This window comes from Rhinoraja longicauda, chromosome 11 (genome assembly GCF_053455715.1).
Source record: "Rhinoraja longicauda isolate Sanriku21f chromosome 11, sRhiLon1.1, whole genome shotgun sequence".
Taxonomy (NCBI): Eukaryota; Metazoa; Chordata; class Chondrichthyes; order Rajiformes; family Arhynchobatidae; genus Rhinoraja; species Rhinoraja longicauda.
The window spans coordinates 11,579,787-11,593,029 of record NC_135963.1 but is presented as its reverse complement, the minus strand read 5'-3'; the positions used below and the strand labels follow the sequence as shown (position 1 = coordinate 11,593,029).

General features: G+C 46.5%; 1 protein-coding gene across 1 annotated transcript in view; it reads right to left on the bottom strand.

Annotated features, from left to right (window-relative positions):
• Positions 1-12,953, bottom strand: part of LOC144598296 (choline transporter-like protein 3) — a 95,240-nt gene extending 82,287 nt beyond the window's left edge. Inside the window, exons 1-2 of the mRNA XM_078408270.1 lie at positions 12,906-12,953; positions 1,160-1,264 (exon numbers count right to left, since the gene is read on the bottom strand). Of these exons, the coding sequence (XP_078264396.1) occupies positions 1,160-1,264; positions 12,906-12,929 (129 nt within the window). The 5' untranslated portion in view covers positions 12,930-12,953. The remainder of the gene's footprint in view (positions 1-1,159; positions 1,265-12,905) is intronic.
• Positions 12,954-13,243: the final 290 nt, after the last annotated feature.

Here is a 13,243-nt window from a genome sequence, read left to right as displayed (position 1 = left end):
ATCATCGTACCAGTGTCAAAGAATGCCTCTCCCACTTGTTTGAATGACTACCGACCGGACACCATGGATATTGTCTATTGTCTATCTGCAGTTCCTTCCGACACACTCTGGTAATTACTGATCTTTACTGGGCAAATCAATGCCCTTGATGCCCATCTTGAACAGGTACACAAAGCTCCTCCAAGCCAAATCCCTCCACCCCCAAACCATTTGTTTACCAGTCGTGCATTCAAAGATCACGTTGAAACTCTTGTATGGCAAGGTTCATCTCAAACCTTCTGCTTTTTTTAATCTCTGTCCATTGTCCAACCATCTGCCTATTAACACCCCCCCCTCACCTGTATTCACCTAATACCTGCCACACTTTGCCCTGCCTCTCCGCTCATCCAGCTTTCATCCCGCCCCCCATACAATCAGTCTGAAGAAGGGTCCCTACCCGAAAAGTTCCCTATCCATGTTTTCCAGAGATGCTGCCAGGCCCGCCAATTTACTCCAGCACTTTGCAGGAAAAATTTTCCCAATGTTGGGGGAGTCCAGAACCAGGTGACACAGTCTAAGAATAAAGGGGAGGCCATTTAAAACCAAAATGAGAAAAAAACTTCCTCACCCAGAGAGTTGTGAATTTGTGGAATTCTCTGCCACAGAAGGCAGTGGAGACCAGTTCACTGGATGAATTTGAAAGAGAGTTAGATAGAGCTCTTGGGGCTAGCAGAATCAAGGGGTATGGGGAGAAGGCTGGCACGGGTTACTGATTGTGGATGATCAGTCATGATCACAATAGATGGCAGTGCTGCCTTGAAGGGCCAAATGGTCACCTCCTGCAACTATTTTCTATGTTTCTACTAGACTAAGTGGACCCATTGGGCCCAAACCTCTCCTGCATTGGTGCAGCACCCTCTCCTCCCCCCTCTCCCTCCCCCCATCCCCCTCCCTCCCTCCCACCGCTCTCCCCCCCCTCACCCTCCTCCCCTCAGGAGAGGACGAAGGTCAGTAAGGTGGGCCTAAAATTGTCGCGCTCTTGTGCACCATTGTGGCTGTAGTTCAGGAACAAACAAACAAACAAACGAGAGTTTTAGTATACAGATGTTTGCGTCCGGTTTTAAACACGAGAAGTTAAGCCATTTGTTCTCAGTTCTTGTCCTTACTGCAACGCACTCACCATTCCAACCCAGAAGATAAAGAAGATCACAAGCCATGCGACATCCGTGCATCTCCTGTAGATCTGTGGCCGCCATTCCCTGTGAGGCTCGTCAGCAGCGGACACCTGAAATTAAAAACACAATTTGCCTCTTTAAACTAAGCAGTCCAGAAAGCAGCAACATGGATCATCGAAGCGTGTATTCTTGGCTGCCGTGTGCCGGGGCAGCAGAGCGAAGGCCGCGGATGCCGACAGGATCAACAAACTCATCAGGAAGGCTGGTTCCGTCCTGGGAGTGGAGTTGGATTCACGGTTGGTGGCCTTGGAGGGGAGGATGCTCCTCAAACTGCGGACAATACAGCTCACCCCCTCCATGACACACTGGTCAACCCGAGGAGCACCTTCAGCAACAGACTGGTTCCACCAAGATGCAGCACAGAACGCCACAGGAGATCCTCCTACCCTGTGGCTATCAAACTGTACAACTCCTCCCCCTTCTGTCGTGTGGTGGACCAAGACTGACTCCCTCCCGTCTCCCCCCCCCCCCCCCCCACCCCCAATCTTTGCACATCCCCAATCCTTTTCACTCGTCACTTTAATTTCATGTTTCATGTATCTTGTGTTTTATGACTGTTGGCAGAACAATTTCCCTCCTGGGATAAATAAGGTTCTATCGTATCGTATCATTTATCTCATTCTGCCCAACTTACCTCGTCTACCATTATCAAGATTATGATCCATCCTCTATCACGATACCAAATTTCAGATCCCTCATACTTTTTGGTCTTAATAGTTTATCCTCCTGACGCTTAAATATAATCGGCGACTCAGCTTCCACCATCTTCTGTGAGCCCACAGACTCATCGCCCTTTGAGTAAAGACCTTTTTCTTCATCTCTTTCCTGTATATTACCCCAGCTGTGAACCCTTGTTTGGAGACAGATTCGGTTATCAGGCAACTGAACCAAACTATCTCCAAGTAGAGAGCGTGCAGCGTAGGTTTACTAGGTTAATTCCCGGAATGGCGGGACTGTCATATGTTGAAAGACTGGAGCGACTAGGCTTGTATACACTGGAATTTAGAAGGATGAGAGGAGATCTTATCGAAACGTATAAGATTATTAAGGGGTTGGACACGTTAGAGGCAGGAAGCATGTTCCCAATGTTGGGGGAGTCCAGAACAAGGGGCCACAGTTTAAGAATAAGGGGTAGGCCATTTAGAACTGAGATGAGGGAAAACCTTTTCAGTCAGAGAGTTGTAAATCTGTGGAATTCTCTGCCTCAGAAGGCAGTGGAGGCCAATTCTCTGAAAGCTAGATAGAGCTCTTAAGGATAGCGGAGTCAGGGGGGTATGGGGAGAAGGCAGGAACGGGGTACTGATTGAGAATGATCAGCCATGATCACGTTGAATGTTGGTGCTGGTTCGAAGGGCCGAATGGCCTCCTCCTGCACCTATTGTCTATTGATCCTGACCTACCATCAACCTTATTTTAGACCCTAAGACTAATCTTCAATCAGACTTTACCTTGCATTAAACGTTATTCCCTTTATCATGTACCTGTATACTGTGAACGGCTTGATTGTAATCATGTGTGGCCTTTCCACTGACTGGATAGCATGCAGCAAAAAAAAACTTTCCACCGTAACCTTGGTACACGTGAAAATAAACCGAACCAAACTAAGCTGGCCATCCGAGCATTCTTCCTGCATCCACTTCATTAGTTCTGACGGCATGTTGCATATTGCAATAAGACTCACTCTCAATCTAGTGAATACATGACTGGTCAAACCAGTTTCATCCAGAAGTCCCACCTTCCCAGGATCAGTCTGGTGAGTCTTCATGCACTCCCTCTATGGCGAGTAGATCCTTTCATAGACATGGAAGCCAAAGCTGAAGACAATACTCCAAACAGGGGCTCGATGAGGCTGTGTACAATTGCAGTGAGACATTGTCTAACAAAGGTCAACATTTGTTAAGAATAAGGGGTAGGCCATTTAGAACGGAGATGAGGAAGAACTTTTTCAGTCAGAGAGTGGTGAAGGTGTGGAATTCTCTGCCTCAGAAGGCAGTGGAGGCCAGTTCGTTGGATGCTTTCAAGAGAGAGCTGGATAGAGCTCTTAAGGATAGCGGAGTGAGGGGGTATGGGGAGAAGGCAGGAACGGGGTACTGATTGAGAGTGATCAGCCATGATCGCATTGAATGGCGGTGCTGGCTCGAAGGGCTGAATGGCCTACTCCTGCACCTATTGTCTATTTACCATCTTCCATACCGCTACCGTCTAAAGAAAGGTCTCGACCCGAAACTCAGAGGGACAGGTAGCATCTCTGGAGAGAAGGAATGGGCGAAGTTTTGGGTCGAGACCCTTCTTCAGACTGAAGAAGGGTCTCGACCCGAAACGTCGCCCATTCCTTCTCTCCAAAGATGCTGCCTGTCCCGTTGAGTCACTCCAGCATTTTGTGTCTACCCTCGATTTAAACCAGCATCTGCAGTTCTTTCCTGCACATCTTGACCCGGAAACGTCACCCATTCTTTTTCTGCAGAGGTGCTGCCTGACCCGCTGAGTTATTCCAGCCATTTTGCATCTATCTCCGGTGCCAACCAGCATCTGCAGTTCCTTCCGACCATTTTCCTTCACCGAAGTTTAAATCTTACAAATAACACTCTATCTTTCTGCTTTCCACACAGAGGTCACACACACAGGCACCGAGCACTTTACGCATGCTTGATTTATACATTTTTGAAATAATGCACTTGTTCATTTAATATCAAACTCTGAGTTACGCGCTGGTACTTTTGCTCAAATTTACACCTGGCAGCGTAGTCACGTACAGTATATGTTTAACTTACGCCTTTCAAAATTACACAATGCTTTTTAAGACCCTGACCCCTGCTTAAAACATGAGGTGCCTCTACTTGCATTGCAATGCATTTGCCATGTGTTGGTCCACTTGAATCTTTCTGCACAAACTGATTAAAATAAATGCCGCCCCACCTCTCCCAAATATTACTTTTAGTATTTTGCTTCATTGATAAAAATCTAAGCAGCCACTTACTCGCAGAATGTCATTTGAAGAATGCTACACAGGTCTTTTGAAACAACTATATCATCTCCTCATTTGCTCTTTTTGTTTGTGAGTTGTACCTCCAGAGGTAGCAGGGGTTTAATATGTTAAATATCAACACATTTTAATTGGGTGATATGTTTAAATTAGGTGAACTTTGAGAGTTGCATTCATAAATTCACACGTTCAAAAGTTATAGGAGCAGAATTAGGCCATTCGGCCCATCAAATCTGCTCTGCCATTCAATCATGGCTGATCTATCATCCCCTCTCAACCCCATTCTCCAGCCTTCGCCCCATAACTGCTGACACCAGTACTAATCAAGCATTTGTCAATCTCTGCCTTAAAAATATCCATTGACTTGGCCTCCACAGCTTTCTGTGGCAATGATTTCCACTGATTCATCACCCTCTGACTAAAGAAATTCCTCCTCATCACTTTTCTAAAGGTACGTCCTTTTATTCTGAAGCTATGACCTCTAGTCCTAGACTCTCCCACTAGTGGAAACATCCTCTCCACATCCACTCTATCCAGACATTTCACTATTCGGTAAGTTTCAATGAGGTTCCCCCCCTCATGTTCATTTATCGCATATTTTAATTTAGTTGCTCTTGGCAACCACACACAATTTTACTCCTAACTTGAAAATGCAGGTTTTCTCAAACACTTAACTGCAAAACAAAACGGAACGACTTTCTCAAGTGGAACTAAAAGAACAAAACGTTCTAATGAGTGAAAATAATAATTTGCATTGTTTGGCGCCAAGGAGATTTGGGTTTCTTCCAAGCTTGGAAAGATTTCGTAAACATACTCACGTTGATTAAGAGATTGGAGACAAAGCTACATTCCAGCCACCCCTGCTCCTGCCACATGTCTAACCCCATGTACTGGATCATAGAGTCTTACAGCGCGGAAACAGTCCCTTCGGCCCAACTTGCCCACACCGAACATCTATACCAGTCCCATCTGCCTGTGTTTGGCCCATATCCCTCTAAGCCTTTCCTAGTCACGTACCTGTCCAAATGTTCCTTAAACTTTGTGATACTACCTGCCTCAACTACCTCCTCCAGCAGCTCGTTCCATACACCCACCACCCTCTGTGTGAAAAACATACCCCTCAGGTTCCTAATAAATCTTTCCCCCCTTCATCTTAAACTTATGCCCTCTCGTTCTCGATTCCCCTACTCTGGGCATGAGACTCTGCGAGTCTACCTGATCTATTCCCTTCATGCTTTTAAAAACATCCCTCATCCTCCTGCGCTCCAAGGAATAGAGTCCCAGCCTGTTCTACCTCTCTGTAAAGCTCAGGCCCTCGAGTCCCGTCAACATCCACGTGAATCTTCTCAGCACCCTTTCCAGCCTGACATCTTTCCTATAATGTGGTGCACAGAACTGAACACAATACTCTAAATGCAGACTCCCCAATGTCTTATATAACTGCAACATGACCTCCCACCTTCTCAATTCAATGCTCTGACCGATGAAGACCAATGTGCCAAAAGCATTTGACCGCACCCTGGATCCCTGCCCCTGACCACACACCTGACTCATGTTTACAGTATCCCACCAAGCCCCACAGTGCAGAGTTTGCACCTTCGTCCTGGGACCGCGTTGGTTTTGCTCTGGGATCTTCGGTTTCCTCCCACACTCCACTGACGGAAAGGTTTGCCGGTTAATTGACTTTGTGTCAATGTAAATTGTCCCTTGTGTGTGTAGGATAGCGTTAGTGAGTGGGGATTGCTGGGCTCGGTGGGCCGAAGGGCCTGTTTTCGTGCTGTATCTCCAAACTAAACTAAACACATGCTGTAGGAAGGAACGGCAGATGCTGGTTTAAACTGAAGAAAAACACAAAACGCTGGAGTAAAGAAGGGTCTCGACCCAAAACGTCACCGACTCCTTCTATCCAGAAATGCTACCTGTCCCGCTGAGTTACTCCAGCATTTTGTGTCTGTTAAACTAAACATATGCCTGACCCTTAGCCCCAGACACATACCAGACGCCTGCCCCATGCACACGACTCACACATGAAACTAAACGATAAATCTAGAACTGAAAGAACTAGAAAGTGTTTCATGTTTGGGACATATTTTGTAAAAATCTCCTCAACAAAACAATATATACCTTCATATTTTGTGATTTCAGAAATATCAGACAATCTGCAAATTGTACGAATTCCTTATAGGCAGAAATACAATGGGTGCTCCAACAACTAAACAGACTCATCTCACAGTAGCTGCTTCTCAATAGACAATAGGTGCAGGAGTAGGCCATTCGGCCCTTCGAGCCAGCACCGCCATTCAATGTGATCATGGCTGATCATTCTCAATCAGTACCCCATTCCTGCCTTCTCCCCATACCCCCTGACTCCACTATCCTTAAGAGCTCTATCTAGCTCTCTCTTGAATGCATTCAGAGAATTGGCCGCCACTGCCTTCTGAGGCAGAGAATTCCACAGATTTACAATTCTCTGACTGAAAAAGTTTTTCCTCATCTCCGTTCTAAATGGCCTACCCCTTATTCTTAAACTGTGGCCCCTTGTTCTGGACTCCCCCAACATTGCTGATGCCAACATCCCCAAATGTTGCTGATTACTCTGACTTCCATTATGCACAAAGATTTGTGTCCCGGCGTCAGGAGTTATGGGGAGAAGGCAGGAGAATGGTGTTGAGAGGGGAAAGATAGATCAGCCATGATTGAATGGCAGAGTAGACTTGATGGGCCAAATGGCAACATTTTCTATTTTTACTAGACCAAGTGGACCCATTGGGCCCAAACCTCTCCTGCATTGGTTCAGCATTCATTCCCTCGTTCCCTCGTTCCCTCATTCCTTCACTCCCTCACTCCCTCCCTCCCACTCTCCCCTTCCCCCCCTCCCCCCCTCCCCCCTACTCCATCCCCCTTAACCCCCCTTATCCTCCCCCCCCCTCCCTCCCTCCATCCTCCCTCCTCCCTCCCTGCCTACTCCCTCCCTAGGAGATAGATTTAGACTTTAAAATGTGAATAACTAAAAATATAACACCGATTTCAATGAAACTTCTTCCATTGGCACCAAAGGGACGACGGTGAGTAAGGTAGGCCTAAAATTGTCACGCTATCGTGCACCGTTTTGACTGTAGTTCAGGAACAAACAAACAAACAAATGAGAGTTTTAGTATATAGATATAAATCAGTGCTTTGTATGCTCCGAACTGCCTATGCCCTTACAGTTTTAAATTGTATTTTTGTTCAGACATGTGATGTTTTTGTGGAAAGTACTTTGGGCTGCATTCAATTACTTGAAAAGTGCTATATAAATAAAAGTTATTATTACAACTTAGGAACTGTTGAACTTATTTTTGAAAATGCTTTGCTGGCCTCATTTATGGGACTCGTTTTTGACAATTATCCTGCATTTACATTGCCTAAGGTATGACTAAACTAATATGTGGCATAATCATAAAAGGACAATACTGACTTTCACCATGATAAATACACCAAGATTTCCAAAAATATTCTGCTGGCTTTATTTACAGGGCTCCTTTTCAACAATAATCCTGGTTTTATATTGCCTAAAGTGTAACTTAATTAGTATGCGGAATAATTATATAAGGACCAGAGCCCAACACCATTGAAAACACAGTAAAGGTTTTGAAGATCGAAACATAAAGTTAATCAGGAGGGTGGCATGGCGGTGGCGCAGCGGTGGCGCAGCGGTAGAGTTTCTGCCTCACAACGCCAGAGACCCCAGTTCGATCCTAACCTCGGGTGCTGTTTGTATGGAGTTTGGGCGTTATCCCTGTGACCGCGTGGGTTTTCCCCGGGTGCTCTGGTTTCCTCCCAAACTCCAAAGGCGTCAGTCTGAAGAAGGGTCTCGACCCGAAACGTCACCCATTCCTTCTCCGCCGAGATGCTGCCTGGCCTACTGAGTTACTCCAGCATTTTGTGAATAAATGCTTTCGATTTGTACCAGCATCTGCAGTTATTTTCTTATACTACTTGTTGCTCCACTGCGATTTCTCCTCAAGGTATGTCCACTTTGAAGAAGTTCTCCTCCTCTCTTCGACGAGAGTTTAGCAACATGCTCTCTCGCTGCTCCCCCTCTGTGATTTCTCCTGCCCTCCTACTCTACGACCACCTCAGTCTGAAGAAGGGTCTCGACCCGAAACGTCACCCATTCCTTCTCTCCCGAGATGCTGCCTGACCTGCTGAGTTACTCCAGCATTTTGTGAATAAATACCTTCGATTTGTACCAGCATCTGCAGTTATTTTCCTATACTACGGGTTTGTAGGTTAATTGGCTTCGGTAAAATTGTAAATTGTCCCTGGTGTGTAAGATAGTGCTAGTGTAAGAGGTGGTCGCTGGTCAGCAAAGGGCCTGTTTCTGCGTTATATCTCCAAAGTCTAAACATTGTACATGCTGGGCGGCACGGTAGCGCAGCGGTAGAGTTGCTGCTTTACAGCGAATGCAGCGCCGGAGACTCAGGTTCGATCCTGACTACGGATGCTGCACTGTAAGGAGTTTGTACGTTCTCCCCGTGACCTGCGTGGGTTTTCTCCGAGATCTTCGGTTTCCTCCCACACTCCAAAGACGTACAGGTATGTAGGTTAATTGGCTGGGTAAATGTAAAAATTGTCCCTAGTGGGTGTAGGATAGTGTTAATGTACGGGGATCACTGGGCGGCACGGACTTGGAGGGCCGAAAAGGCCTGTTTCCGGCTGTATATATATGATATGATATGATATTGTACTTGACAAGTCATTGATATTAATTTTCCACCAATTTTCAGAATGCTTTTTTTTGTTTATCTGTAGAATGAGTCGAGGAGATACACCAGGGCGTTTCCTGGAATCTCCTTTGCGCCCTTGCCAAGGCTAACACATCTTTCTTACAGTGCGGTGATCAAGTTCTAAGTAACATGTTACTTATAACCATTCCAATTCTATGCTACATCAGTTTGATAAGATATGTTGTGACCCTGAATTTACTGATTCACCATTAGGTTTTTGGCTCATCCCACGGTTAAAAAAAATCATTCTGCAAATTGCTGGAAATTAATACCAATAACGTGTCAAGTACAATGCTTGGAGCTTTGAAAACGTTGCCGAGTTTTCAATGGTGCTGGTCTCTTGTCCATTTATAATTATTCCACCTACTAATTAAGTTATAGTTTAGGCAATATAAAACCAGGATTAAGGTTGAAAAGGAGCCCCATAAATAAACCCAGTGGAACATTTTCAAAAGTCTTTTCCGAAATTAATACCTAAAACTCGCCAAGTACAATGTGAAAAAACAATCTCCCACTTTCTACCACATGGGATTGATTCAAGCCTAACAACAAAATACAGATTCCCAATTCCAAGTATTCAGTTTTATGGTTCATAATTGGACTGGTAAGCGCACAACAAAAGCTTTTCACTGTACCTCGGTAAACGATACTAAAAAAAACTAAGGTCGACACAAAATGCTGGAATAACTCAGCGGGTCAGGCAGCATCTCGGGAGAGAAGGAATGGGTGACGTTTTGGGTCGAGACCTTTCCTCAGACTGAAGCGTTTCAGACGTCTCGACCCGAAACGTCACCCATTCTTTCTCTCCCGAGATGCTGCCTGACCCGTCGAGTTACTCCAGCATTTTGTGTCATCCTTCGATTTAAACCAGCATCTGCAGTTTTCTTTTCCTTAAAAAACGACTCAACTCAACTGGCTGGATAAACCCAAGGGTTGCACATTACATTCGCTTAATAATTTGGGGGTTGATGCCTCTTGGAATTGGGAATACTTGGAATACTTAGTTTTTTTTAGTATCGTTTACCGAGGTACAGTGAAAAGCTTTTGTTGTGTGCTAACCAGTCCAATTATGAACCATAAAACTGAATACTTGGAATTGGGAATCTGTATTTTGTTGTTAGGCTTGAATCAATCCCATGTGGTAGAAAGTGGGAGATTGTTTGGGAACAGATTTGTCAAGATGTCCATATAAGAAAATAACCGCAGATGCTGGTACAAATCGAAGGTATTTATTCACAAAATGCTGGAGTAACTCAGCAGGTCAGGCAGCATCTCAGGAGAGAAGGAATGGGTGACGTTTCGGGTCGAGACCCTTCTTCAGATGGGACTAGTGTCAAGATGTCCATACTCAAGGCTCTGATCCTGCAGCCCATTTCCCCAAATGTCAATGCATGACCCACAGGTTCCCAGTTCAGAATCTCTTGCCCAGAGTAGGGGATTCGAGGACCAGAGGACATAGGTTCAAGGTGAAGGGGAAAAGATTTAAGAAGAATCTGAGGGGTAACGTTTTCACACAAAGGGCAGTGGGTGTATGGAACAAGCTGCCAGAGGAGGTAGATGAGGCTGGGCCTATCTCGACATTTAAGAAACAGTTAGATGGGTACATGGATAGGACAGGTTCGGAGGGATATGGACCAAGCGTAGGCAGATGGGACTAGTGTAGCTGGGACATGTTGGCCGATGTGGGCAAGTTGGGTGGAAGGGCCTGTTTCCACACTATCATTCTATGACTCGTAGACCACGGATGCAGGTGCTGGCACTTGGTCTTTGGTCCTGCAGGGGGTACTACCATTTAAAAAAGTGCCAAAGATTTCTCCAGACACATGTGTAAGTGAACCATAAAAACTAAGTGCAACATGGAGCACGACTTTGGATGAGTCTTGTCGTGGGCACTGCCATCGATCAGAGTTGGCAGCCTTTTACAATGGAGTTTGATTGACGTTTCCAACTCCTGTTTGCCTTGGCAAACAGCAACAGCAAAGAGCCAACAGGCACATTCCACACTGCAGGAGTACGTGCTGAAAGACGCACTGAAGCTCAGTGCAGCCAATGCAGAGGTTCGATGGAGGAGGACCACAGTCTAGGAACCTTCCACTGCTGGACATTGAGGGGGCTGAGATTAGAGGGGGCTGAGATTAGTGGGGACACCCCACAATCAGGGAACTGCACCAGTGGTGCAATGTGGAAGGAAAAAATGAGGTGCTAACACTACTGACTGCAAGAGGAATCTCAGGACCGAAGAAGGGTCTCGACCCGAAACGTCACACATTCCTTCTATCCAGAGATGCTGCCTGTCCCACTGAGTTACTCCAGCATTTTGTGTCTAACTATTGGGTGTAACACTAAAAAGCAGAAACAAGGAAATGCAGATGCTGGTTAATACATGAAAGGACACAATGTGCTCGAATAACTCAGCGCATCAGGAGCATCTTTAGACTTTGGACTTTAGAGGTACAGCGCGGAATCAGGCTCTTCGGCCCGTCGAGTCCGTGCCGACCAGCGATCACCCCGTACACTACCACGATTCTACTCACTAGGGACAATGTACAATTTTACCGAAGCCAATTAACCGACAAACCTGCACAACTTTAGAATGCGGGAGGAAACTGGAGCACCTGGAGAAAACCCACACGGTCGCAGGGAGAACATGCAAACTCCATACAGGCAGCACCCGTAGTCAGGATTGAACCTGGCTCTCTGGCACCTGAAGGCAGCAACTCTACCATTGTGCCACCATGCCCCCCCCCCCCCCTCCTCCTCCCCATTTCTGGAGAACATATCCATGTTTCTTAACTGATGAAGGTTCTCGACCCAAAACATCACCTGTTCCTTTTCTCCAGAGATGCTGCCTGACCTGCTGAGTTACTCCAGCAGCTTTTCACTGTACCTGGGTACACGTGAACACAACCATTTTGTGTGTAAACCGGAATCTGCAGTTCCTTCTTTCACATTACTGAACATATATTCATGTTCTCCTGAGATACTGCCTGACCGGCAGAGTTACTCCAGCACTTTTGCTAGCAATATTGAATGTACTGCCAGACATCAAGAATGCATTAAGAGTTTTGTACTGCTGTTGGAGTCATTGAGTGATACAGCGTGGAAACAGGCCCTTCGGCCCAACTTGCCCACACCCGGCCAACGTCCCAGCTATACTGGCCCCACCTGCCTGCTCTTGGCCCTCCAATCCTGTCCTATCCATGTACCCGTCAAACAGTTTCTTAAACGTTGGGATAGTCCCAGCCTCAACTACCTCATCTGCCAGCTTGTTCCATCCCTTGTGTGAAAATGTTACCCCTCAGATTCCTATTAAATCTTTTCCCCTTCATCTTGAACCCATGTCCTCTGGTCCTCGATTCCCCTACTCTGGGCAAGAGATTATGTGCATCTATCAACCCGATGCTATCTTGAATCTGTTTTTACAAAATTTACCAATAAAGTTTATTTTTGAAAATAGAAGTGTTTCCAGATGGGACACAATTGTGGAGCAAAATGATTCTCTCAGACCGAGGGACTGGCACTGAGCTCTTGGCTAACGTGCCTACAGTTTCTACTCAACAAAGACAAATCACACACACACACAAACACACAAATAAACATTCTGCAAATAAAACAAAGCCAAATCACACACACACAAATAAACATTCTGCAAATAAGCAAACAACAAGTTGTGGCAGGTCGTAGAGAGCCTCGGTGGCCGGGGGAGAGGCAAGGGCCGGCGGCAGCGTTGAAGGAGAGTGGGACCAAGCTGATGAAAGCCGAGCCCGAGTCACATTGGCAGCGCCAAGCCACCGCGGGATCGCAAATCCCTTCCAGAGGGGAACCTGATTTCCCCCTCCCTCCCTCCCCTCCCTTCCTCTCTTCCCCCTCCCTGACAATACTAACCACAGACTGGGGTCAATGGGCTTCCCGGCTGGCAGGACAAGGCTCCCAACTCACCTCGTACTGGCCGCAGCAGGACATTCCCCCCCCCCACCCGGGCTGCGGAGCGCTGGCAACTTCCAGCCGCCGGGACCCGCTGGCAGGCAGAATGAGCGAAGACCAAACTTGTCGCTGCTTCAGCCGCTCACCTGCCCGGCAGGGGGCGACGCCGAGCCGAGCCCCGCCGCCGAGCCCCGCCACCGACCCACCTTCACCGCCGCCAGAGTACAAAGTGCAACACTCAAAACGCCCCTTCTCATTCCCTCAATAGTCGTTTATTTGTCACATACACACAAATGTGCAGTGAAATTAAAATTTACCCGCAGTTCAACAATAAGACCAATAAGAATAATCAA